General features: G+C 54.6%; 1 protein-coding gene across 14 annotated transcripts in view; it reads right to left on the bottom strand.

Annotated features, from left to right (window-relative positions):
• The window catches only part of TCF4 (transcription factor 4), a 166,562-nt gene that overhangs the window by 22,227 nt on the left and 119,073 nt on the right, over window positions 1-25,262 (bottom strand). For 11 of the 14 annotated variants that reach the window (XM_082302055.1, XM_082302049.1, XM_082302048.1 and 8 more), the window contains 7 exons: window positions 22,159-22,264; window positions 18,282-18,415; window positions 10,489-10,621; window positions 9,912-9,979; window positions 9,116-9,194; window positions 7,744-7,820; window positions 756-959 (listed from right to left, as the gene is read on the bottom strand). In XM_082302055.1, coding sequence (XP_082158181.1) covers window positions 756-959; window positions 7,744-7,820; window positions 9,116-9,194; window positions 9,912-9,979; window positions 10,489-10,621; window positions 18,282-18,415; window positions 22,159-22,264 — 801 coding nt within the window. The remainder of the gene's footprint in view (window positions 1-755; window positions 960-7,743; window positions 7,821-9,115; window positions 9,195-9,911; window positions 9,980-10,488; window positions 10,622-18,281; window positions 18,416-22,158; window positions 22,265-25,262) is intronic. The other 3 variants (XM_082302053.1, XM_082302047.1, XM_082302046.1) reach the window with 3 other exon arrangements.

Genomic DNA, 25,262 nt, shown 5'->3' on the forward strand with positions numbered 1-25,262 from the left:
TCTCATTCCCATTCCCATCCCACTGGGATTTTCCTGTCCCACTGGCACACTCCCATTCCCAATCCCATTCCCATTCCAGCTCTCACTGAGATATTCCCATTCCCACTCCCAATCCCATTCCCATCCCCATCCCACTGGGATTCTCCTGTCCCACTGGGATTTTCCTGTCCCACTGACACACTCCCATTCCCATCCCCATCCCCATCCCACTGGGATTTTCCTGTCCCACTGGGACACTCCCATTCCCATTCCCATCCCCATCCCACTGGGATTTTCCTGTCCCACTGGCACACTCCCATTCCCAATCCCATTCCCATTCCAGCTCTCACTGGGATATTCCCATTCCCACTCCCAATCCCATTCCCATTCCAGCTCCCACTGGGATTTTCCGCTCCCACTGGGATTTTCCTGTCCCACTGACACACTCCCATTCCCATTCCCATCCCCATCCCACTGGGATTTTCCTGTCCCACTGGGACACTCCCATTCCCATCCCCATCCCCATCCCACTGGGATTTTCCTGTCCCACTGACACACTCCCATTCCCATCCCCATCCCACTGGGATTTTCCTGTCCCACTGACACACTCCCATTCCCATTCCCATCCCACTGGGATTTTCCTGTCCCCCTGACACACTCCCATTCCCATTCCCATCCCCATCCCACTGGGATTTTCCTGTCCCCCTGACACACTCCCATTCCCACCGCACTCCCACCTCCCGGCGCAGTTCCCGGTGCCCCGCCGGGCCGCTCACCATCAGGGAATGCCGGTTGGCCGAGAGCAGCCCGGTGCCGTAGCCCGAGGCCAGGCCGGCCATGGCGCCGTTGTGGGCGGCTCCCAGCAGCCCGTGCACGTCCCCGTGCGCGCCGGCCATGGCGGGCGCCGGCCCCACCGCGTGGTTCCGCAGCACGTGGATGGCGTCGTCCAGGCGCTCCAGGCGGTCCTCGATGCGGCTCTGCTGCGCGCCGGGAGGGAAAAGCGGCATCGGCGTCAGGGCGGCGCCGGGCTGGCGGGGCAAGGAGGCCCCGCTCGGCCCCACCGCGGGCTCCGGGGGCGGCCGGAACGCTCGGGGTTGAATCCGTGGGGTTGAATCCGTGGGGTTGAATCCGTGGGATTGAACCCTCGGGATTGAATCTGCGGGGTTGAACCCTCAGGATTGAACCTCGGGATTGAATCCTTGGGATTGAATCCTCGGGATTGAACCCTTGGGATTGAACCCTCAGGATGGAATCCTTGGGATTGAATCCTTGGGATTGAATCCTTGGGATTGAATCCTTGGGATTGAACCCTTGGGGTTGAACCCTTGGGATTGAACCCTTGGGATTGAATCCTCGGGATTGAACCCTCGGGGTGGAACCCTCGGGATTGAACCCTCGGGACTGAATCCTTGGGATTGAATCCATGGGATTGAACCCTCGGGATTGAACCCTTGGGATTGAACCCTCAGGATTGAACCCTCGGGGTTGAATCCTTGGGATTGAATCCTCAGGATTGAACCCTTGGGATTGAACCCTCGGGATTGAATCCTTGGGATTGAATCCTCGGGATTGAACCCTTGGGATTGAATCCTTGGGATTGAACCCTCAGGATTGAACCCTTGGGATTGAACCCTCGGGATTGAACCTCGGGATTGAATCCTTGGGATTGAACCCTCGGGATTGAACCCTCGGGACTGAATCCTTGGGATTGAATCCTTGGGATTGAACCCTCGGGATTGAACCCTCAGGATTGAACCCTCGGGGTGCAATCCTTGGGATTGAACCCTTGGGATTGAACCCTCAGGATGGAATCCTCGGGATTGAACCCTCGGGATTGAGCCCTCAGGATTGAATCCTTGGGATTGAATCCTTGGGATTGAACCCTTGGGGTGGAATCCTTGGGATTGAACCCTCAGGATGGAACCCTTGGGACTGAACCTTTAGGGTTTGACCTTTAGGATCCTTCCATTTCCCTGGGGATTTTTCCCTCCGTTCCCCCTCCCTGCCCTGCCCTCCCCTCTCCCGTTTTTTTAAGGAATTCTGCTCCCCCTAAGGCCACGGTTCGGGACGGGGAACACGAGGGCAGCTTCGATTTTCATGGGCAGAACAGGTTCAACGATTCCTCATGAACGGAAATCGGGCCGGGCCAGCGGAGCCCTCGAGGTCTCGGCAGAGTTTGCGCGAGGTCGGAACGGGAGCGGGATTGAAGCCGGCATTCCGAAGCCGACATTCCGAAGCCGGCAACGGGAACCAACGAGAACCCGAAGAACACCAAAAAAAGGAGCGGAAGGAGAGGAATAAATCCGAGTTTCCGTCGCGGATCGGCTCCGAGCGGCCTTGTCCTCCCTCCCCCCCCAGCTGATCCCGGGATCGCACGGACACGGAGAGGAGCCAGCGGCTCCCGCGGCCCCTCACAGCCGGGGGTCCTACGGGGAGAATTCCCGTGGGATGGGGAACCTCAGCAGGAGCATTCCCAAGGGATGGAGAACCTGGAGAACCTCCACAGCACCATTCCCAGGGAATGGGGATCCTGGGATCTCCACAGGACCATTCCCAGGGAATGGGGATCCTGGGATCTCCACAGGACCATTCCCAAGGCATGGAGAACCTGGAGAACCTCAGCAGGAGCATTCCCAGGGAATGGGGATCCTGGGATCTCCACAGCACCATTCCCAAGGGATGGAGAACCTGGGATCTCCACAGGACTATTCCCAAGGGATGGAGAACCTGGGATCTCCACAGCACCATTCCCAGGGAATGGAGAACCTGGGATCTCCACAGCACCATTCCCAAGGGATGGAGAACCTGGAGAACCTCCACAGGACCATTCCCAAGGGATGGAGAACCTGGGATCTCCACAGGACCATTCCCAAGAAATGGAGAACCTGGAGAACCTCCACAGCACCATTCCCAGGGAATGCGGATCCTGGGATCTCCACAGGATCATTCCCAAGGCATGGAGAACCTGGAGAACCTCCACAGGACCATTCCCAAGGGATGGAGAACCTGGAGAACCTCCACAGCACCATTCCCAGGGAATGGGGATCCTGGGATCTCCACAGCACCATTCCCAAGGGATGCAGAATCTGGGATCTCCACAGGAGCATTCCCAGGGAATGGGGATCCTGGGATCTCCACAGGATCATTCCTAGGGAGAACCTCCCCAGGAGCATTCCCAAGGGATGGAGAACCTGGGATCTCCACAGGACCATTCCCAAGGGATGGAGAACCTGGAGAACCTCCACAGCACCATTCCCAGGGAATGGGGATCCTGGGATCTCCACAGCACCATTCCCAGGGAATGGAGAACCTGGGATCTCCACAGGACCATTCCCAGGGAGAACCTCCCCAGGACCATTCCCAAGGGATGGAGAACCTGGGATCTCCACAGGACCATTCCCAAGGGATGCAGAACCTGGGATCTCCACAGCACCATTCCCAGGGAATGGAGAACCTGGGATCTCCACAGGACCATTCCCAAGGGATGGAGAACCTGGAGAACCTCCACAGGAGCATTCCCAAGGGATGGAGAACCTGGGATCTCCACAGCACCATTCCCAGGGAATGTGGATCCTGGGATCTCCACAGCACCATTCCCAAGGGATGGAGAACCTGGGATCTCCCCAAGACCATTCCCAAGGGATGGAGAACCTGGAGAACCTCCACAGGAGCATTCCCAAGGGATGGAGAACCTGGGATCTCCACAGGATCATTCCCAAGGGATGCAGAATCTGGGATCTCCACAGCACCATTCCCAAGGCATGGAGAACCTGGAGAACCTCAGCAGGAGCATTCCCAGGGAATGGGGATCCTGGGATCTCCACAGGACCATTCCCAGGGAGAACCTCCCCAGGACCATTCCCAAGGGATGGAGAACCTGGGATCTCCACAGCACCATTCCCAAGGGATGGAGAACCTGGAGAACCTCCACAGGAGCATTCCCAAGGGATGGAGAACCTGGGATCTCCACAGGATCATTCCCATGGGATGCAGAATCTGGGATCTCCACAGCACCATTCCCAGGGAATGGGGATCCTGGGATCTCCACAGGATCATTCCCAAGGCATGGAGAACCTGGAGAACCTCCACAGGACCATTCCCAGGGAATGGAGAACCTGGGATCTCCACAGGACCATTCCCAAGGGATGGAGAACCTGGAGAACCTCCACAGGACCATTCCCAAGGGATGCAGAACCTGGAGAACCTCCACAGCACCATTCCCAGGGAATGGGGATCCTGGGATCTCCACAGCACCATTCCCAAGGGATGGAGAACCTCCACAGGATCATTCCCAAGGGATGGAGAACCTGGAGAACCTCCACAGCACCATTCCCAGGGAATGGAGAACCTGGGATCTCCACAGGACCATTCCCAGGGAATGGAGAACCTGGGATCTTCACAGGAGCATTCCCAAGGGATGGAGAACCATCAGGATGTGGGTGGGAAAGGCTGGAGATCTCTGGGATCCATCGGGATTAGGATCTCCCTGCTGGGGCGGGAAGAGCAGTCCCGGCTGATCCCGAATTCTGGCAAATTCCCGACTCTTCCCGCTGAGCCCACGAGGTGGCCAGGAGGCCACCCAGGACACCGGAGGCTCCGAATGCCACCCACATCCCAGCCAGGGACGCTCGGGCCACCGGAATTCCCGGCGGAGAGGACATCACCTCCAGCATTCCATGGGAGAGGAGCCATGGGCTTCCTGCTCCACCAGGAGATCCCTGACCTTCATTCCATGGGATCCCTGACCTTCATTCCATGGGATCCCTGACCCTCATTCCATGAGATCCCTGACCTTCATCTCCTCATTCCATGGGATCCCTGACCCTCATTCCATGAGATCCCTGACCTTCATCTCCTCATTCCATGGGATCCCTGACCCGCATTCCATGGGATCCCTGACCTTCATCTCCTCATTCCATGGGATCCCTGACCTTCATTCCATGGGATCCCTGACCTTCATTCCATGGGATCCCTGACCTTCATCTCCTCATTCCATGGGATCCCTGACCTTCATTCCATGGGATCCCTGACCTTCATCGCCTCATTCCATGAGATCCCTGACCTTCATTCCATGGGATCCCTGACCTTCATTCCATGGGATCCCTGACCCTCATTCCATGGGATCCCTGACCTTCATTCCATGAGATCCCTGACCTTCATCTCCTCATTCCATGAGATCCCTGACCTTCATTCCATGGGATCCCTGACCCTCATTCCATGAGATCCCTGACCTTCATCTCCTCATTCCATGGGATCCCTGACCTTCATCTCCTCATTCCATGGGATCCCTGACCTTCATTCCATGGGATCCCTGACCTTCATTCCATGGGATCCCTGACCTTCATCTCCTCATTCCATGGGATCCCTGACCTTCATTCCATGGGATCCCTGACCCTCATTCCATGGGATCCCTGACCTTCATTCCATGAGATCCCTGACCTTCATCTCCTCATTCCATGGGATCCCTGACCTTCATCTCCTCATTCCGTGGGATCCCTGACCTTCATTCCATGAGATCCCTGACCTTCATCTCCTCATTCCATGGGATCCCTGACCTTCATTCCATGGGATCCTTGACCTTCATCTCCTCATTCCATGGGATCCCTGACCTTCATTCCATGAGATCCCTGACCTTCATCTCCTCATTCCATGAGGATCCCTGACCTTCATTCCATGAGATCCTTGACCTTCATCTCCTCATTCCATGAGGATCCCTGACCTTCATTCCATGAGGATCCCTGACCTTCATCTCCTCATTCCATGGGATCCCTGACCTTCATTCCATGAGATCCCTGACCTTCATTCCATGGGATCCCTGACCTTCATCTCCTCATTCCATGGGATCCCTGACCTTCATTCCATGGGATCCCTGACCTTCATTCCATGAGATCCCTGACCTTCATCTCCTCATTCCATGGGATCCCTGACCTTCATTCCATGAGATCCCTGACCTTCATCTCCTCATTCCATGGGATCCCTGACCTTCATCTCCTCATTCCATGGGATCCCTGACCTTCATTCCATGGGATCCCTGACCTTCATTCCATGAGATCCTTGACCTTCATCTCCTCATTCCATGGGATCCCTGACCTTCATTCCATGAGATCCTTGACCTTCATCCCCTCATTCCATGGGATCCCTGACCTTCATTCCATGGGATCCCTGACCTTCATTCCATGGGATCCCTGACCTTCATTCCATGGGATCCCTGACCTTCATTCCATGGGATCCCTGACCTTCATCTCCTCATTCCATGAGATCCCTGACCTTCATTCCATGGGATCCCTGACCTTCATTCCATGGGATCCCTGACCTTCATTCCATGAGATCCCTGACCTTCATCTCCTCATTCCATGGGATCCCTGACCTTCATTCCATGAGATCCCTGACCTTCATCTCCTCATTCCATGGGATCCCTGACCTTCATTCCATGGGATTCCTGACCTTCATTCCATGAGATCCCTGACCTTCATCTCCTCATTCCATGGGATCCCTGACCTTCATCTCCTCATTCCATGGGATCCCTGACCTTCATTCCATGGGATCCCTGACCTTCATCTCCTCATTCCATGGGATCCCTGACCTTCATTCCATGGGATCCCTGACCTTCATTCCATGAGATCCTTGACCTTCATCTCCTCATTCCATGGGATCCCTGACCTTCATTCCATGGGATCCCTGACCTTCATTCCATGGGATCCCTGACCTTCATCTCCTCATTCCATGGGATCCCTGACCTTCATTCCATGGGATCCCTGACCCTCATTCCATGGGATCCCTGACCTTCACTCCCCTCACTCTGGGATCACTCCCAGCTCCACCAGGATCCCTGACCCTCATTCCATGCGATCCCTGACCTTCATTCCATGGGATCCCTGACCTTCATCTCCTCATTCCATGAGATCCCTGACCTTCATTCCATGAGATCCCTGACCTTCATTCCATGAGGATCCCTGACCTTCATCTCCTCATTCCATGGGATCCCTGACCTTCATTCCATGAGATCCCTGACCTTCATTCCATGGGATCCCTGACCTTCATCTCCTCATTCCATGGGATCCCTGACCTTCATCTCCTCATTCCATGGGATCCCTGACCCTCATTCCATGGGATCCCTGACCTTCATCTCCTCATTCCATGAGATCCCTGACCCTCATTCCATGAGGATCCCTGATCCTCAACCCCTCACTCCGGGATCACTCCCAGCTCCGTGAGGATCCCTGACCACCACTCCCCTCACTCCGGGATCACTCCCAGCTCCATGAGAATCCCTGACCACCACTCCCCTCACTCCAGGATCACTCCCAGCTCCATGAGGATCCCTGACCACCACTCCCCTCACTCCGGGATCACTCCCAGCTCCATGAGGATCCCTGACCACCACTCCCCTCACTCCGGGATCACTCCCAGCTCCATGAGGATCCCTGACCACCACTCCCCTCACTCCAGGATCACTCCCAGCTCCATGGGATCCCTGATCACCACTCCCCTCACTCCGGGATCACTCCCAGCTCCATGAGGATCCCTGACCACCACTCCCCTCACTCCGGGATCACTCCCAGCTCCGGGAGGATCCCTGGCCTCCCTCAGCCCGCTCCGTCCTGCATCCACCACAGCGTCCCCTTCCCGTCCCTCCTGCTCCCCGCGCTCCCTCGCCCGCGAGCTCCGAGGCGGCACCGGCGAGGGCCGAGCAACCGAGGGGGTCGTTAAGAGCGCTTCGTTAATGACAGCCGCCGGCCGAGCGCGGCGCTAATGAAGACATACCAAGGAGTGTAAGGGACCTTCATAATTGGGAGATGATGACGCTTGACCTCCATTCCTAGACCAAACAGCTGTTCCTGCTAACAAGTAAAACCGGAATTACCGTTAGAACTCGGCCCAGCAAATCCCCTCCTCCGGCTTTCGCCGACTTCCGCAGGCCACCCAAGGGTCGGGCTAAGCCGGGCTGCGCTAAGCCGGGCTTTTCCCAATGCTTCCATGGATATCTAGGCCGTTGTTTGGGATCTTCCGGGCATTCCCACACGGAAGGAGCCAGGCTAGGCCGGAGCTCGCGGCCGATCCTTTCGTCTCCGCCTCGTTCTGATCCCCGCTCTGGGCGTTTGGGATGAGCGGGAGGCACGAGGCGGCTTTGGGGGAAAACCTGCTCATCTTGGCAATAAAGGCGAAAATCCCGAAATCCTGGGAATCCTGGAATGTTTGGGCTTGGAAGGGACCTTTAAAGGTCAGCGCTTGACACTTCCAGCTCTTGCCGAGATCCGCTCCTTTGCCGGGCTGCCGGCGCTGCCTTCTGCCCTCATCCCCGAATTCTCAGGGAATTGCTCCCCCTGCCTCAAGGAAAAGCAAGGAGGGGCTGGGCGGCCTGAAGTTTGGGATAATCAGGGAAAATCCGGGCGGGAAGCTGCTCTGGGAGCTCCCTGTGCCACCTGCCGGCTCTGCGGGATGGAGGCGGATGCGGGATTCTCCCGGATCGTCCTGCGCCATTCCCGGAGGGGCTCGTCCCCATGGGATCCTGCTGGGATTCCCGGGATGGATCCCAGCTTTCCCTGCCCGGGGAGTTCAAACAGCGGGATTCTGCAATGGTGGGATCCACGCTTGGCCTCGAGGAGAGGGATTTTCCAGAGGGGTGGGATGAGCTGCCTGGAAGGAGCAGCTGAACCCTCACGGATTCAAAATCGGGAATTCTAACTGCAGGGAATATCCCAAGGGCCTGGCTTGTTCCCTCGGGATTTGTTCCCTTGGGACGATCCCGAGTCGAGCGGGTTTGGGGAAAACCTACAAATGCTGGCAAGAAAAATCCCCCAAATCCTGCAATCCTGGAGTGTTTGGGCTTGGAAGGGACCTTTAAAGGTCAATGCAGGATTCCTGGGCCACCCTGATCCTATAAAAATCCTCGCCGCTCTCCAAATTCCCTGCATTCAGCTCGGAACCGTGGAGCCGCGGGCAATCCCGACTCCCCGGCATGAGGGAAGGACGGATCGAGCACGGGAACTTTCGGGAAGTTCTCTCCGCTGAGGGGATTCGGGATGCGCGGCTGCCATGTGGGACCTCATCCCGGCATCTCTTCCCAAAAAAAAAAAACACCACACCACCAGCAAGCACTTAGGAAAAACTTCAGTAAAAGAGAATGGAACAATACCTGAGAGAGAAGGGGGAGAACCGACAGGAGTTGAAGGATTTGATGAAAAGCTGTTGTTGGTGTGATCTGGAGAATAGATCTTCAAAAGATGAATCACAATTAATCTAAAGCCGACACATCCCGATGCCAAAAAAAAAAAGACCTTGGAATTCTTATGCATTCCCGACATTTCAAACGAGAGCAGGCCAGGCGCGAAAAGCCTCCCGGTTCCGACGGAGCCCCCGGAATTCCGAGCTCCGAAAGGCTTCGTGCCGAGATGGGTCTCGTTAAGGAGATGCAGGAAGCTGCACGCCTTCCCTTGGGAAGGGATTCCCGGGATTGGCATGATCCCAGGGATCGCCCGGGACACGTTCGTAGTGGCTCGACTTCCTCGCATGAACCGGCGTCATGAGAACTCAGAGGAACCCACTGTGCCCAGAAAATACCCGAATGCTCCCGGCTCCAAGGGCAGCGCTGCCGGCCGGGATAAGGGGAGCGGGTCGGGAAGATCCCGGCTGGCCTGGGGCTACTCCGGCTCCCGTTATCCCGGCCCGAGGCGGGAACGGCTGCCTTTAACCACGGGGAGCTGCCAGGAAATTCCGAAGGAATCCTGTGGCTGCGGGCCGGCCTCCCTCTCCCGTGGGAAGGGGGGCCGAGCCTTCCCTCTTCCCATTGCTAGGCTGTCCCAACCCCCTTGGCCCGGATCGTCCCTATTCCCTTGGATCCGCTGCTCGTCTTGGCCAACTCCAGCCGCCCCCAGGGGACTCCAACTCCGATTCCGAAGGGTGCAAACGGGAATTCCAAAGGGTTTCCTTACAGAGGCGAGGGCTTTTCCCAGCGCGTCGCCGGTCTGCGAGCTGCCTGCGGCTCCGCTTCCTCTGTTGGCTGCGAAACACAGAATTCCCGCTCAGAATTCCCGCGGAATTCTCCAGCTCCTCCGGGGTTATTCCGCAGGGAAAAGCCGCCCTCGGATCCTTTCTTTGGATCCGGGGTTTTGTGCTTCCCGCAGCTTCAGCCGAGCACCGAGAGCTTTGGGAATGTCGGGATCGTCTCATTTTTCCGCCGGTCCAAGGCGGCTTTGGACACTTCCAGGGATGGGGGAAAGCAGGGAAGGAAATTGGGGAATTCCCTGGAGGAAGAGCATGGGGAATGACACAGAGCTTCCCTCAGGGAATGAAGGGATATCCCTGATATTCCCGCTTGGAAAAGCCGAGCAGGAATGGGAATTAGGAACGGGCTCATCCCTTTCCAACCCTTTTGTGCCAGCAGGGCTGGGAGAGCCACGAGCTGGAATCGAATCCCTCCATTCCCAGATGGAAACATTCCCAGAATATGCCGGGCTCGGAGGCGCTTTGGGGCCAATCCCGGTTTTCCGGAGGGCCGGGAATGCTCACCCAGGATGGAGTCGGTGCCATTGGCGGGCGGCGTGCACGACGAGGCGCTGTAGTGGTTCGTGCCGCTGCGGTGGAACGTGGACATCGGCGGGAGGCTGGAGTTGATGTCGGCCGAGGAGTGGGATGGGTAGCTCTGGAAAAGCGGGAAAAGCGGGAATGGCGGCGCGCGGAGAGGAGGGAAAGGCGCCGCCGCGCTCGCCGGGAGGGATTTCAGGGATCGCATTCTGCTGCCCGGGTGATTCCAAACTGTCCTGGCACACTCCGGGGTGGGAATGCAGAAGGGAAGTGGGAATGGCACGGTTTGGGATGGGAATGCAAAGTGGGAATGGCAGAGTTTGGGGTGGGAATGCAAACTGGGAATGGCAGAGTTTGGGATGGGAATGCAAACTGGGAATGGCAGAGTGTGGGATGTGAATGCAAACTGGGAATGGCAGAGTTTGGGATGGGAATGCAAACTGGGAATGGCACAGTTTGGGGTGGGAATGCAAACTGGGAATGGAACAGTTTGGGGTGGGAATGCAAACTGGGAATGGCACAGTTTGGGATGGGAATGCAAACTGGGAATGGCAGAGTTTGGGGTGGGAATGCAAACTGGGAATGGCACAGTTTGGAGTGGGAATGCAAACTGGGAATGGCAGAGTTTGGGATGGGAATGCAAACTGGGAATGGCACAGTTTGGGATGGGAATGCAAACTGGGAATGGCAGAGTTTGGGATGGGAATGCAAACTGGGAATGGCAGAGTTTGGGATGGGAATGCAAACTGGGAATGGCAGAGTTTGGGATGGGAATGCAAACTGGGAATGGCACAGTTTGGGATGGGAATGCAAACTGGGAATGGCAGAGTTTGGGGTGGGAATGCAAACTGGGAATGGCAGAGTTTGGGATGGGAATGCAAACTGGGAATGGCACAGTGTGGGTGGGAATGCAAACTGGGAATGGCGCAGTTTGGGATGGGAATGCAAACTGGGAATGGAACAGTTTGGGGTGGGAATGCAAACTGGGAATGGCAGAGTGTGGGATGGGAATGCAAACTGGGAATGGCACAGTTTGGGATGGGAATGCAAACTGGGAATGGCAGAGTTTGGGATGGGAATGCAAACTGGGAATGGCACAGTTTGGGATGGGAATGCAAACTGGGAATGGCAGAGTTTGGGATGGGAATGCAAACTGGGAATGGCAGAGTTTGGGTGGGAATGCAAACTGGGAATGGCAGAGTTTGGGATGGGAATGCAAACTGGGAATGGCAGAGTTTGGGATGGGAATGCAAACTGGGAATGGCACAGTTTGGGATGGGAATGCAAACTGGGAATGGCACAGTTTGGGATGGGAATGCAAACTGGGAATGGCAGAGTTTGGGGTGGGAATGCAAACTGGGAATGGCAGAGTTTGGGGTGGGAATGCAAACTGGGAATGGCAGAGTTTGGGATGGGAATGCAAACTGGGAATGGCAGAGTTTGGGGTGGGAATGCAAACTGGGAATGGCAGAGTTTGGGGTGGGAATGCAAACTGGGAATGGCAGAGTTTGGGGTGGGAATGCAAACTGGGAATGGCAGAGTTTGGGATGGGAATGCAAACTGGGAATGGCAGAGTTTGGGATGGGAATGCAAACTGGGAATGGCACAGTTTGGGGTGGGAATGCAAACTGGGAATGGCAGAGTTTGGGATGGGAATGCAAACTGGGAATGGCTCAGTGTGGGATGGGAATGCAAACTGGGAATGGCAGAGTTTGGGATGGGAATGCAAACTGGGAATGGCACAGTGTGGGATGGGAATGCAAACTGGGAATGGCACAGTTTGGAGTGGGAATGCAAACTGGGAATGGCAGAGTTTGGGATGGGAATGCAAACTGGGAATGGCACAGTTTGGAGTGGGAATGCAAACTGGGAATGGCAGAGTTTGGGGTGGGAATGCAAACTGGGAATGGCACAGTTTGGGGTGGGAATGCAAACTGGGAATGGCAGAGTTTGGGATGGGAATGCAAACTGGGAATGGCAGAGTTTGGAGTGGGAATGCAAACTGGGAATGGCAGAGTTTGGGGTGGGAATGCAAACTGGGAATGGCAGAGTTTGGGGTGGGAATGCAAACTGGGAATGGCACAGTTTGGGGTGGGAATGCAAACTGGGAATGGCAGAGTTTGGGGTGGGAATGCAAACTGGGAATGGCACAGTTTGGGATGGGAATGCAAACTGGGAATGGCACAGTTTGGGATGGGAATGCAAACTGGGAATGGCAGAGTTTGGGATGGGAATGCAAACTGGGAATGGCACAGTTTGGGGTGGGAATGCAAACTGGGAATGGCAGAGTTTGGGGTGGGAATGCAAACTGGGAATGGCAGAGTTTGGGATGGGAATGCAAACTGGGAATGGCAGAGTTTGGGATGGGAATGCAAACTGGGAATGGCAGAGTTTGGGATGGGAATGCAAACTGGGAATGGCACGGTTTGGGATGGGAATGCAAACTGGGAATGGCACAGTTTGGGGTGGGAATGCAAACTGGGAATGGCAGAGTTTGGGATGGGAATGCAAACTGGGAATGGCAGAGTTTGGGATGGGAATGCAAACTGGGAATGGCACAGTGTGGGGTGGGAATGCAAAGTGGGAATGGCAGAGTTTGGGATGGGAATGCAAAGTGGGAATGGCAGAGTTTGGGATGGGAATGCAAACTGGGAATGGCAGAGTTTGGGATGGGAATGCAAACTGGGAATGGCAGAGTTTGGGGTGGGAATACAAACTGGGAATGGCACGGTTTGGGATGGGAATGCAAAGTGGGAATGGCAGAGTTTGGGATGGGAATGCAAACTGGGAATGGCAGAGTTTGGGATGGGAATGCAAACTGGGAATGGCAGAGTTTGGGGTGGGAATGCAAACTGGGAATGGCAGAGTTCGGGGTGGGAATGCAAACTGGGAATGGCAGAGTTTGGGATGGGAATGCAAACTGGGAATGGCAGAGTTTGGAGTGGGAATGCAAAGTGGGAATGGCACAGTTTGGGGTGGGAATGCAAACTGGGAATGGCACAGTTTGGGGTGGGAATGCAAACTGGGAATGGCAGAGTTTGGAGTGGGAATGCAAACTGGGAATGGCAGAGTTTGGGATGGGAATGCAAACTGGGAATGGCAGAGTTTGGGATGGGAATGCAAACTGGGAATGGCAGAGTTTGGGATGGGAATGCAAACTGGGAATGGAACAGTTTGGGATGGGAATGCAAACTGGGAATGGCACGGTTTGGGATGGGAATGCAAAGTGGGAATGGCAGAGTTTGGGATGGGAATGCAAACTGGGAATGGCAGAGTTTGGGGTGGGAATGCAAACTGGGAATGGCACAGTTTGGGGTGGGAATGCAAACTGGGAATGGCAGAGTTTGGAGTGGGAATGCAAACTGGGAATGGAACAGTTTGGGGTGGGAATGCAAACTGGGAATGGCAGAGTTTGGGGTGGGAATGCAAACTGGGAATGGCAGAGTTTGGAGTGGGAATGCAAACTGGGAATGGCAGAGTTTGGGATGGGAATGCAAACTGGGAATGGCAGAGTTTGGGGTGGGAATGCAAACTGGGAATGGCAGAGTTTGGAGTGGGAATGCAAACTGGGAATGGCAGAGTTTGGGGTGGGAATGCAAACTGGGAATGGCACAGTTTGGGGTGGGAATGCAAACTGGGAATGGCAGAGTTTGGGATGGGAATGCAAACTGGGAATGGCAGAGTTTGGGATGGGAATGCAAACTGGGAATGGCAGAGTTTGGGGTGGGAATGCAAACTGGGAATGGCCAGTGTGGCATGGGAATGCAAACTGGGAATGGCAGAGTTTGGAGTGGGAATGCAAACTGGGAATGGCAGAGTTTGGGATGGGAATGCAAACTGGGAATGGCAGAGTTTGGGTGGGAATGCAAACTGGGAATGGCACAGTTTGGGTGGGAATGCAAACTGGGAATGGCAGAGTTTGGGGTGGGAATGCAAAGTGGGAATGGCAGAGTTTGGGGTGGGAATGCAAACTGGGAATGGCACAGTTTGGGATGGGAATGCAAACTGGGAATGGCAGAGTTTGGGGTGGGAATGCAAACTGGGAATGGCAGAGTTTGGGGTGGGAATGCAAACTGGGAATGGCAGAGTTTGGGTGGGAATGCAAACTGGGAATGGCACAGTTTGGGGTGGGAATGCAAACTGGGAATGGCACAGTTTGGGGTGGGAATGCAAACTGGGAATGGCAGAGTTTGGGGTGGGAATGCAAACTGGGAATGGCACAGTTTGGGATGGGAATGCAAACTGGGAATGGCACAGTTTGGGATGGGAATGCAAACTGGGAATGGCACAGTTTGGGGTGGGAATGCAAAGTGGGAATGGCACAGTTTGGGGTGGGAATGCAAACTGGGAATGGCACAGTTTGGGATGGGAATGCAAACTGGGAATGGCACAGTTTGGGGTGGGAATGCAAACTGGGAATGGCACAGTTTGGGATGGGAATGCAAACTGGGAATGGCAGAGTTTGGGATGGGAATGCAAACTGGGAATGGCACAGTTTGGGGTGGGAATGCAAACTGGGAATGGCACAGTTTGGGATGGGAATGCAAACTGGGAATGGCACAGTTTGGGATGGGAATGCAAAGTGGGAATGGCAGAGTTTGGGGTGGGAATGCAAACTGGGAATGGCAGAGTTTGGGATGGGAATGCAAACTGGGAATGGCAGAGTTTGGGGTGGGAATGCAGAGTGGGAATGGCAGAGTTTGGGGTGGGAATGCAAACTGGGAATGGCAGAGTTTGGGGTGGGAATGCAAACTGGGAATGGCAGAGTTTGGGGTGGGAATGCTGAGTGGGAATGGCAGAGTTTGGGATGGGAATGCAAACTGGGAATGGCAGAGTTTGGGATGGGAATGCAAAGTGGGAATGGCACAGTTTGGGATGGGAATGCAAACTGGGAATGGCAGAGTTTGGGGTGGGAATGCAAACTGGGAATGGCACAGTTTGGGATGGGAATGCAAACTGGGAATGGCAGAGTTTGGGATGGGAATGCAAACTGGGAATGGCACAGTTTGGAGTGGGAATGCAAACTGGGAATGGCAGAGTTTGGGATGGGAATGCAAACTGGGAATGGCACAGTTTGGGATGGGAATGCAAACTGGGAATGGCACAGTTTGGGATGGGAATGCAAACTGGGAATGGCACAGTTTGGGATGGGAATGCAAACTGGGAATGGCAGAGTTTGGGGTGGGAATGCAAACTGGGAATGGCAGAGTTTGGGATGGGAATGCAAACTGGGAATGGCAGAGTTTGGGGTGGGAATGCAAACTGGGAATGGCAGAGTTTGGGGTGGGAATGCAAACTGGGAATGGCAGAGTTTGGGATGGGAATGCAAAGTGGGAATGGAAGAGTTTGGGGTGGGAATGCAAACTGGGAATGGCACAGTTTGGGGTGGGAATGCAAACTGGGAATGGCACAGTTTGGGATGGGAATGCAAACTGGGAATGGCACAGTTTGGGATGGGAATGCAAACTGGGAATGGCACAGTTTGGGGTGGGAATGCAAACTGGGAATGGCAGAGTTTGGGATGGGAATGCAAACTGGGAATGGCACAGTTTGGGGTGGGAATGCAAAGTGGGAATGGCAGAGTTTGGGTGGGAATGCAAACTGGGAATGGCACAGTTTGGGATGGGAATGCAAACTGGGAATGGCACAGTTTGGGATGGGAATGCAAACTGGGAATGGCAGAGTTTGGGATGGGAATGCAAACTGGGAATGGCAGAGTTTGGGGTGGGAATGCAAACTGGGAATGGCACAGTTTGGGATGGGAATGCAAACTGGGAATGGCAGAGTTTGGGGTGGGAATGCAAACTGGGAATGGCAGAGTTTGGGATGGGAATGCAAACTGGGAATGGCAGAGTTTGGGATGGGAATGCAAACTGGGAATGGCAGAGTTTGGGATGGGAATGCAAACTGGGAATGGCCAGTGTGGGATGGGAATGCAAACTGGGAATGGCACAGTTTGGGGTGGGAATGCAAACTGGGAATGGCAGAGTTTGGGGTGGGAATGCAAACTGGGAATGGCAGAGTTTGGGGTGGGAATGCAAACTGGGAATGGCAGAGTTTGGGATGGGAATGCAAACTGGGAATGGCAGAGTTTGGGGTGGGAATGCAAACTGGGAATGGCAGAGTTTGGGGTGGGAATGCAAACTGGGAATGGCACAGTTTGGGATGGGTTTGCAAACTGGGAATGGCACAGTTTGGGGTGGGAATGCAAACTGGGAATGGCAGAGTTTGGGGTGGGAATGCAAACTGGGAATGGCAGAGTTTGGGGTGGGAATGCAAACTGGGAATGGCACAGTTTGGGGTGGGAATGCAAACTGGGAATGGCACAGTTTGGGATGGGTTTGCAAACTGGGAATGGCACAGTTTGGGGTGGGAATGCAAACTGGGAATGGCAGAGTTTGGGATGGGAATGCAAACTGGGAATGGCACAGTTTGGGGTGGGAATGCAAACTGGGAATGGCAGAGTTTGGGATGGGAATGCAAACTGGGAATGGCACAGTTTGGGGTGGGAATGCAAACTGGGAATGGCAGAGTGTGGGTGGGAATGCAAACTGGGAATGGCAGAGTTTGGGATGGGAATGCAGAGGGAAACTGGGACTGGCAGAGTTTGGGATGGGAATGCAAACTGGGAATGGCACAGTTTGGGGTGGGAATGCAAACTGGGAATGGCAGAGTTTGGGGTGGGAATGCAAACTGGGAATGGCACAGTTTGGGATGGGAATGCAAACTGGGAATGGCAGAGTTTGGGATGGGAATGCAAACTGGGAATGGCACAGTTTGGGGTGGGAATGCAAACTGGGAATGGCACAGTTTGGGGTGGGAATGCAGACTGGGAATGGCAGAGTTTGGGGTGGGAATGCAAACTGGGAATGGCAGAGTTTGGGATGGGAATGCAAACTGGGAATGGCACGGTTTGGGATGGGAATGCAAACTGGGAATGGCAGAGTTTGGGGTGGGAATGCAAACTGGGAATGGCAGAGTTTGGGATGGGAATGCAAACTGGGAATGGCACGGTTTGGGATGGGAATGCAAACTGGGAATGGCAGAGTTTGGGGTGGGAATGCAAACTGGGAATGGCACAGTCTGGGATGGGAATGCAAACTGGGAATGGCAGAGTTTGGGATGGGAATGCAAACTGGGAATGGCAGAGTTTGGGATGGGAATGCAAACTGGGAATGGCAGAGTTTGGGGTGGGAATGCAAACTGGGAATGGCACATTTTGGGGTGGGAATGCAAAGTGGGAATGGCAGAGTTTGGGATGGGAATGCAAACTGGGAATGGCACAGTTTGGGATGGGAATGCAAACTGGGAATGGCAGAGTTTGGGGTGGGAATGCAAACTGGGAATGGCAGAGTTTGGGGTGGGAATGCAAACTGGGAATGGCAGAGTTTGGGATGGGAATGCAGAGGCAAACTGGGAATGGCAGAGTTTGGGGTGGGAATGCAAACTGGGAATGGCACAGTTTGGGGTGGGAATGCAAACTGGGAATGGCACAGTTTGGGATGGGAATGCAAACTGGGAATGGCACAGTTTGGGATGGGAATGCAAAGTGGGAATGGCAGAGTTTGGGATGGGAATGCAAACTGGGAATGGCAGAGTTTGGGGTGGGAATGCAAACTGGGAATGGCACAGTTTGGGGTGGGAATGCAAACTGGGAATGGCACAGTTTGGGGTGGGAATGCAGAGTGGTAATGGCACAGTTTGGAGTGGGAATGCAGACTGGGAATTGCAGAGTTTGGAGTGGGAATCGCGGGTTTCCCGGGAATGCGGCTCCGTACCAGGCGCTCGTGCGGGTGCAGGCTGCAGTAGCTGCCGGCCTGGCCCAGGTGGGAGGAGCCGCCCAACATTCCCCCGTAGCCGGCCTGGTTCATCCCGCTCGACGAGCTCCAGGGATCGCTGCCGTGGTGGCCATCTGCAAGAGGGAAAGGTGGGAATGGCACCGGGAACGGAGCCGGGAATGGGGAATGGAGGCGGGGATGGGGAATGGGGATGGGGATGGAGAATGGAGCTGGGAATGGGGAATGGGGAATGGGGGTGGGGATGGGGAATGGAGCTGGGAATGGGGAATGGAGGTGGGAATGGGGAATGGGGATGGGGAATGGGGAATGGAGCTGGGAATGGGGAATGGAGCTGGGAATGGGGAATGGAGCTGGGAATGGGGCTGGGAATGGGGCTGGGAATGGAGAATGGAGCTGGGAATGGGGCTGGGAATGGGGAAATGGAGCTGGGAATGGAGCTGGGAATGGAGAATGGAGCTGGGAATGGGGAATGGAGCTGGGAATGGAGCTGGGAATGGGGCTGGGAATGGAGCTGGGAATGGAACTGGGAATGAGGAATGGAGCTGGGAATGGAGCGGGGAATGGGGAATGGAGCCGGGAATGGGGCTGGGAATGGGGCTGGGAATGGAGCTGGGAATGGGGCTGGGAATGGGGCTGGGAATGGAGCTGGGAATGGGGAATGGAGCTGGGAATGGGGAATGGAGCTGGGAATGGAGCTGGGAATGGGGCTGGGAATGGGGCTGGGAATGGAGCTGGGAATGAGGAATGGAGCTGGGAATGGGGAATGGAGCTGGGAATGGGGAATGGAGCTGGGAATGGAGCTGGGAATGGGGCTGGGAATGGAGAATGGAGCTGGGAATGAGGAATGGAGCTGGGAATGGGGAATGGAGCCGGGAATGGAGCTGGGAATGGAGCTGGGAATGGGGAATGGGGCTGGGAATGGAGCTGGGAATGGGGAATGGGGAATGGAGCTGGGAATGGAGCTGGGAATGGAGCTGGGAATGGGGAATGGAGCCAGGAATGGAGCTGGGAATGGGGAATGGGGAATGGAGCTGGGAATGGGGAATGGGGCTGGGAATGGGGCTGGGAATGGGGCTGGGAATGGAGCTGGGAATGGGGAATGGGGCTGGGAATGGAGCTGGGAATGGAGCTGGGAGCTGGGAATGGAGAATGGAGGTGGGGATGGGGCTGGGAATGGGGAATGGGGAATGGAGCTGGGAATGGAGCTGGGAATGGAGCTGGGAATGGGGAATGGAGCCGGGAATGAGGAATGGAGCTGGGAATGGAGAATGGAGCTGGGAATGGAGAATGGAGCCGGGAATGGAGCTGGGAATGGAGCTGGGAATGGGGAATGGAGCTGGGAATGAGGAATGGAGCTGGGAATGGAGAATGGAGCTGGGAATGGGGAATGGAGCTGGGAATGGAGCTGGGAATGGAGCTGGGAATGGAGCTGGGAATGGGGAATGGAGCTGGGAATGGAGCTGGGAATGGAGCTGGGAATGGGGAATGGAGCCGGGAATGGAGCTGGGAATGGGGAATGGGGCTGGGAATGGGGCTGGGAATGAAGCTGGGAATGGAGCTGGGAATGGGGAATGGAGCTGGGAATGGAGAATGGAGCCGGGAATGGAGCTGGGAATGGGGAATGGGGCTGGGAATGGGACTGGGAATGGGGAATGGAGCTGGGAATGGGGCTGGGAATGGGGAATGGAGCCGGGAATGGGGCTGGGAATGGAGCTGGGAATGAGGAATGGAGCTGGGAATGGAGCTGGGAATGGAGAATGGAGCTGGGAATGGAGCTGGGAATGGAGCTGGGAATGGAGAATGGAGCTGGGAATGAGGAATGGAGCTGGGAATGGAGCTGGGAATGGGGAATGGAGCTGGGAATGGAGAATGGAGCCGGGAATGGGGCTGGGAATGGGGAATGGAGCTGGGAATGGGGAATGGGAATGGAGCTGGGAATGGGGAATGGGGCTGGGAATGGGGAATGGGAATGGGGAATGGGAATGGAGCTGGGAATGGGGAATGGAGCTGGGAATGGGGAATGGGGCTGGGAATGGGGAATGGAGCTGGGAATGGGGAATGGGGAATGGAGCTGGGAAAGAGGAATGGAGCTGGGAATGGAGCTGGGAATGGGGAATGGAGCTGGGAATGGGGAATGGAGCTGGGAATGGAGAATGGAGCTGGGAATGGAGCTGGGAATGGGGCTGGGAATGGAGCTGGGAATGGGGAATGGAGCTGGGAATGGGGAATGGAGCTGGGAATGGAGCTGGGAATGAGGAATGGAGCTGGGAATAGGGAATGGAGGTGGGAATGGAGCTGGGAATGGGGCTGGGAATGGGGCTGGGAATGGAGCTGGGAATGAGGAATGGAGCTGGGAATAGGGAATGGAGGTGGGAATGGAGCTGGGAATGGGGCTGGGAATGGAGCTGGGAATGGGAAATGGAGCTGGGAATGGGGAATGGGGAATGGAGCTGGGAATGGAGCTGGGAATGGGGCTGGGAATGGAGCTGGGAATGGGGAATGGGGAATGGAGCTGGGAATGGAGCTGGGAATGGGGAATGGAGCTGGGAATGGGGAATGGAGCTGGGAATGGGGCTGGGAATGGGGAATGGAGCTGGGAATGGAGCTGGGAATGGAGAATGGAGCCGGGAATGGGGCTGGGAATGGAGCTGGGAATGGGGAATGGAGCTGGGAATGGGGAATGGGAATGGGGAATGGAGCTGGGAATGGGGCTGGGAATGGACCTGGGAATGGGGAATGGAGCTGGGAATGGGGAATGGAGCTGGGAATGGGGAATGGGGAATGGAGAATGGAGCTGGGAATGGAGCTGGGAATGGAGCTGGGAATGGGGAATGGAGCTGGGAATGGGGCTGGGAATGGGGCTGGGAATGGGGAATGGAGCTGGGAATGGAGCTGGGAATGGGGAATGGAGCTGGGAATGGAGCCGGGAATGGAGCTGGGAATGGGGAATGGAGCTGGGAATGGAGAATGGAGCTGGGAATGGGGCTGGGAATGGGGAATGGAGCTGGGAATGGAGCCGGGAATGGAGCTGGGAATGGAGCTGGGAATGGGGAATGGAGCTGGGAATGGAGAATGGAGCTGGGAATGGGGCTGGGAATGGACCTGGGAATGGGGAATGGAGCTGGGAATGGAGAATGGAGCTGGGAATGGGGCTGGGAATGGGGCTGGGAATGGGGAATGGAGCTGGGAATGGAGAATGGAGCTGGGAATGGGGAATGGAGCTGGGAATGGGGCTGGGAATGGAGAATGGAGCCGGGAATGGGGCTGGGAATGGAGCTGGGAATGAGGAATGGAGCCGGGAATGGAGCTGGGAATGGGGAATGGAGCTGGGAATGGAGCCGGGAATGGAGCTGGGAATGGGTCTGGGAATGGAGCTGGGAATGGCACCAGGAACGGCACCAGGAATGGTGCTGGGAATGGCACCAGGAATCCTTGGAATTCCAGGAAGTTTCATGACCGAGATTAAAACAAAAAAAAAGGAAGAATTCCCACCCGGGAAAGCCTTGGAATCATTCCCTGCAATTCCCCAAAAAGCCCTGGATGGGGCACACTTGGAGAAGGTGACCTCGGAGAGCTGCTCCGCCCTCCCTATTCCACAATCCCCATCCTTCCCGGGGAAGGGCACCACAGGAGCAGCCGGATTCTCCGGGCTTTTCCCAACTCCGGGAATGTTCTCCAGGAATCCATCCCCAATTCCCCGCTCGTGGAGCAGCGAAACCCCGGCAGCTCCGAGCTGCGGCTCCGTGGGGGACGCACAAATCCACGGTGGTTTTTTTTTAGGGGAACGAGCTCAAAAAAGCTCCTCCGGAGGAGGAAAATCTGGGAAAAGGGATGGGAATGGAATTGTGCCTCTTACCTTGCATGAAGAAGGAGCTGGGAAAAGTGCTGGCTGCTGGTTTGGAGGATGGAAAACCGGGAGAATCCCGGTTGTAGTCGGCGGTGCTCGCCGACGGAGCATAAACCTGCGGGGAAAAAAACCTCCTTTAGGCAACTGCGACCCCAAAACCCTGGGAATTGCCCCCAAATCCCCTCCCAGCATCCCGCGATTCTCTGGGAATGCAAAACCTTCCGGCGCCGCACGGCCGGGAATCAATTCCCGGCTCCCAGAGCGGCTCCGGGCTGACATTTTCCAGCCTGAGCCAGGGCCGTTTGGCCGAAGTCTGGATTTCTGGGAATCCAATTATCCCGCAGATGTGCAGATGTTCTTCCTGCCGCCCCACGGAGCCGGGAATCAACAGGAACTGGGAACAATGCGGGCTTTTTTTTTGGGATGGGAGCCTGCCGAGTTCACCCGCTCCGCAGGACTGCAAGGAGCTCCAAAAGTTGGGATTTTTCCCCCCTAAAAAAAACCCCCTCCAACCCCAACCAAAATTGCCCCAACCCCTCCGAAGTTTGGAGCGACGCTGTCGATTGCAAGCGGGGCTCTGAAATTCCCTAAAATCCTAAAATCCAGCAGGGGGAGAGCACCCAGCTCCTTCCCTCGGGATTATTCCACTCTCCGTGCCAAACCTCTCGCTCGTTCCCGCTTTTCCCTCGGGAAAACTCGCCCGGCTCCTCCCGTTCGGGAGGGAATCGCGAGCCCGAATCGCCCCAAACCACAGCAGGCGGGTCAAGGGAATTCCGTGTTTCCGGCGGGATGGATTCCACGATCTCCAACAGGCCGGGAAAGCCGAATCCCGAATGCCAAATCCCGACATCTCCGGGTTGAAAATGGATTCCTCGCCGCCTCCATTTTGAAGCAGGCGGCGGATGGCAGCACTTGGCACGGCGCCCGCTGGGAGAAGGGAAACGCCAGCGGGCCGGGAAGAGCGGCTGGAAAAACGCCCGGCTCTTCCCAAAGGGTTGGGAAGATCCCCCGGGAATGTCGGCAGGGCCGAAGGTGGGGAAAAAGCGGGAGCGAGTGGCAGGAAATCCCGGGAAAACAAGAGGAGAGGGAACGGTGAGAGGGAGGCTGCGAAGGCGACGCCGGGATCCGGGTGAGAGTGGCCCAAGGAAGAGCAAAATTTGGGATGAATGGAAAAAAAGGGGAATGTTCCGGGTTGTCCTTCCTTTGCAAGGCCCGCCGGGGCCGCTCTGGAGACGGAGCATGCAGGTTCAGGGAGAATTCCCTCGGATTTTAGGGAGAAATTCCGTGGATGTTAGGGGAAAATCCACTTGGATTTTAAGGGAAATTCCCTCAGGTATAGGGAGAAATTTCCTTGGATTTTTAGGGAAAATTCCCTTGGATTTTAGGGGAAAATTCCCTCAGGTTTAGGGAGGAATTCCCTTGGATTTTTAGGGAAAATTCCCTTGGATTTTAAGGGAAATTCCCTCAGGTTTAGGGAGAAATTTCCTTGGATTTTTAGGGAAAATTCCCTTGGATTTTAGGGGAAATTCCCTCAGGTTTAGGGAGAAATTTCCTTGGATTTTTAGGGGAAAATTCCCTTGGATTTTAGGGGAAATTCCCTCAGGTTTAGGGAGGAATTCCCTTGGATTTTTAGGGAAAATTCCCTTGGATTTTAGGGGAAATTCCCTCAGGTATAGGGAGAAATTTCCTTGGATTTTTAGGGGAAAATTCCCTCAGGTTTAGGGAGAAATTCCCTTGGATTTTAGGGGAAATTCCCTCAGGTTTAGGGAGAAATTCCCTTGGATTTTAGGGGAAATTCCCTCAGGTTTAGGGAGAAATTTCCTTGGAATTTTAGGAGAAAATTCCCTTGGATTTTAGGGAAAATTCCCTCAGGTTTAGGGAGAAATTCCCTTGGATTTTTAGGGAAAATTCCCTTGGATTTTAGGGGAAATTCCCTCAGGTTTAGGGAGAAATTCCCTTGGATTTTTAGGGAAAGTTCCCTTGGATTTTAGGGGAAATTCCCTCAGGTATAGGGAGAAATTTCCTTGGATTTTTAGGGAAAATTCCCTTGGATTTTAGGGGAAATTCCCTCAGGTATAGGGAGAAATTCCCTTGGATTTTAGGGGAAATTCCCTCAGGTATAGGGAGAAATTTCCTTGGATTTTAGGGGAAATTCCCTTGGATTTTAGGGGAAATTCCCTCAGGTTTAGGGAGAAATTCCCTTGGATTTTAAGGGAAATTCCCTCAGGTTTAGGGAGAAATTCCCTTGGATTTTTAGGGAAAATTCCCTCGGATTTTAAGGGAAAATTCCCTCAGGTTTAGGGAGAAATTCCCTTGGATTTTAGGGGAAAATTCCCTCAGGTATAGGGAGAAATTTCCTTGGATTTTTAGGGGAAAATTCCCTCAGGTTTAGGGAGAATTCCCTTGGATTTTAAGGGAAATTCCCTCAGGTTTAGGGAGAAATTTCCTTGGATTTTTAGGGAAAGTTCCCTTGGATTTTAGGGGAAATTCCCTCAGGTTTAGGGAGAAATTTCCTTGGATTTTAGGGGAAATTCCCTCAGGTATAGGGAGAAATTTCCTTGGATTTTTAGGGGAAAATTCCCTCAGGTTTAGGGAGAATTCCCTTGGATTTTAGGGGAAATTCCCTCAGGTTTTAGGGAGAAATTTCCTTGGATTTTTAGGGAAAATTCCCTCAGGTTTAGGGAGAAATTTCCTTGGATTTTTAGGGGAAAATTCCCTCAGGTTTAGGGAGAAATTTCCTTGGATTTTTAGGGAAAATTCCCTCGGATTTTAAGGGAAAATTCCCTCAGGTTTAGGGAGAAATTCCCTTGGATTTTTAGGGAAAAATTCCCTCAGGTTTAGGGAGAATTCCCTTGGATTTTAAGGGAAATTCCCTCAGGTTTAGGGAGAAATTCCCTTGGATTTTTAGGGAAAGTTCCCTTGGATTTTAGGGGAAATTCCCTCAGGTTTAGGGAGAAATTCCCTTGGATTTTAGGGGAAATTCCCTCAGGTTTTAGGGAGAAATTCCCTTGGATTTTAGGGGAAATTCCCTCAGGTTTAGGGAGAAATTTCCTTGGATTTTTAGGGAAAATTCCCTCAGGTTTAGGGAGAAATTTCCTTGGATTTTTAGGGGA

Source organism: Coloeus monedula (genome assembly GCF_965178545.1).
Source record: "Coloeus monedula genome assembly, chromosome: Z".
NCBI classification, from domain to species: Eukaryota; Metazoa; Chordata; class Aves; order Passeriformes; family Corvidae; genus Coloeus; species Coloeus monedula.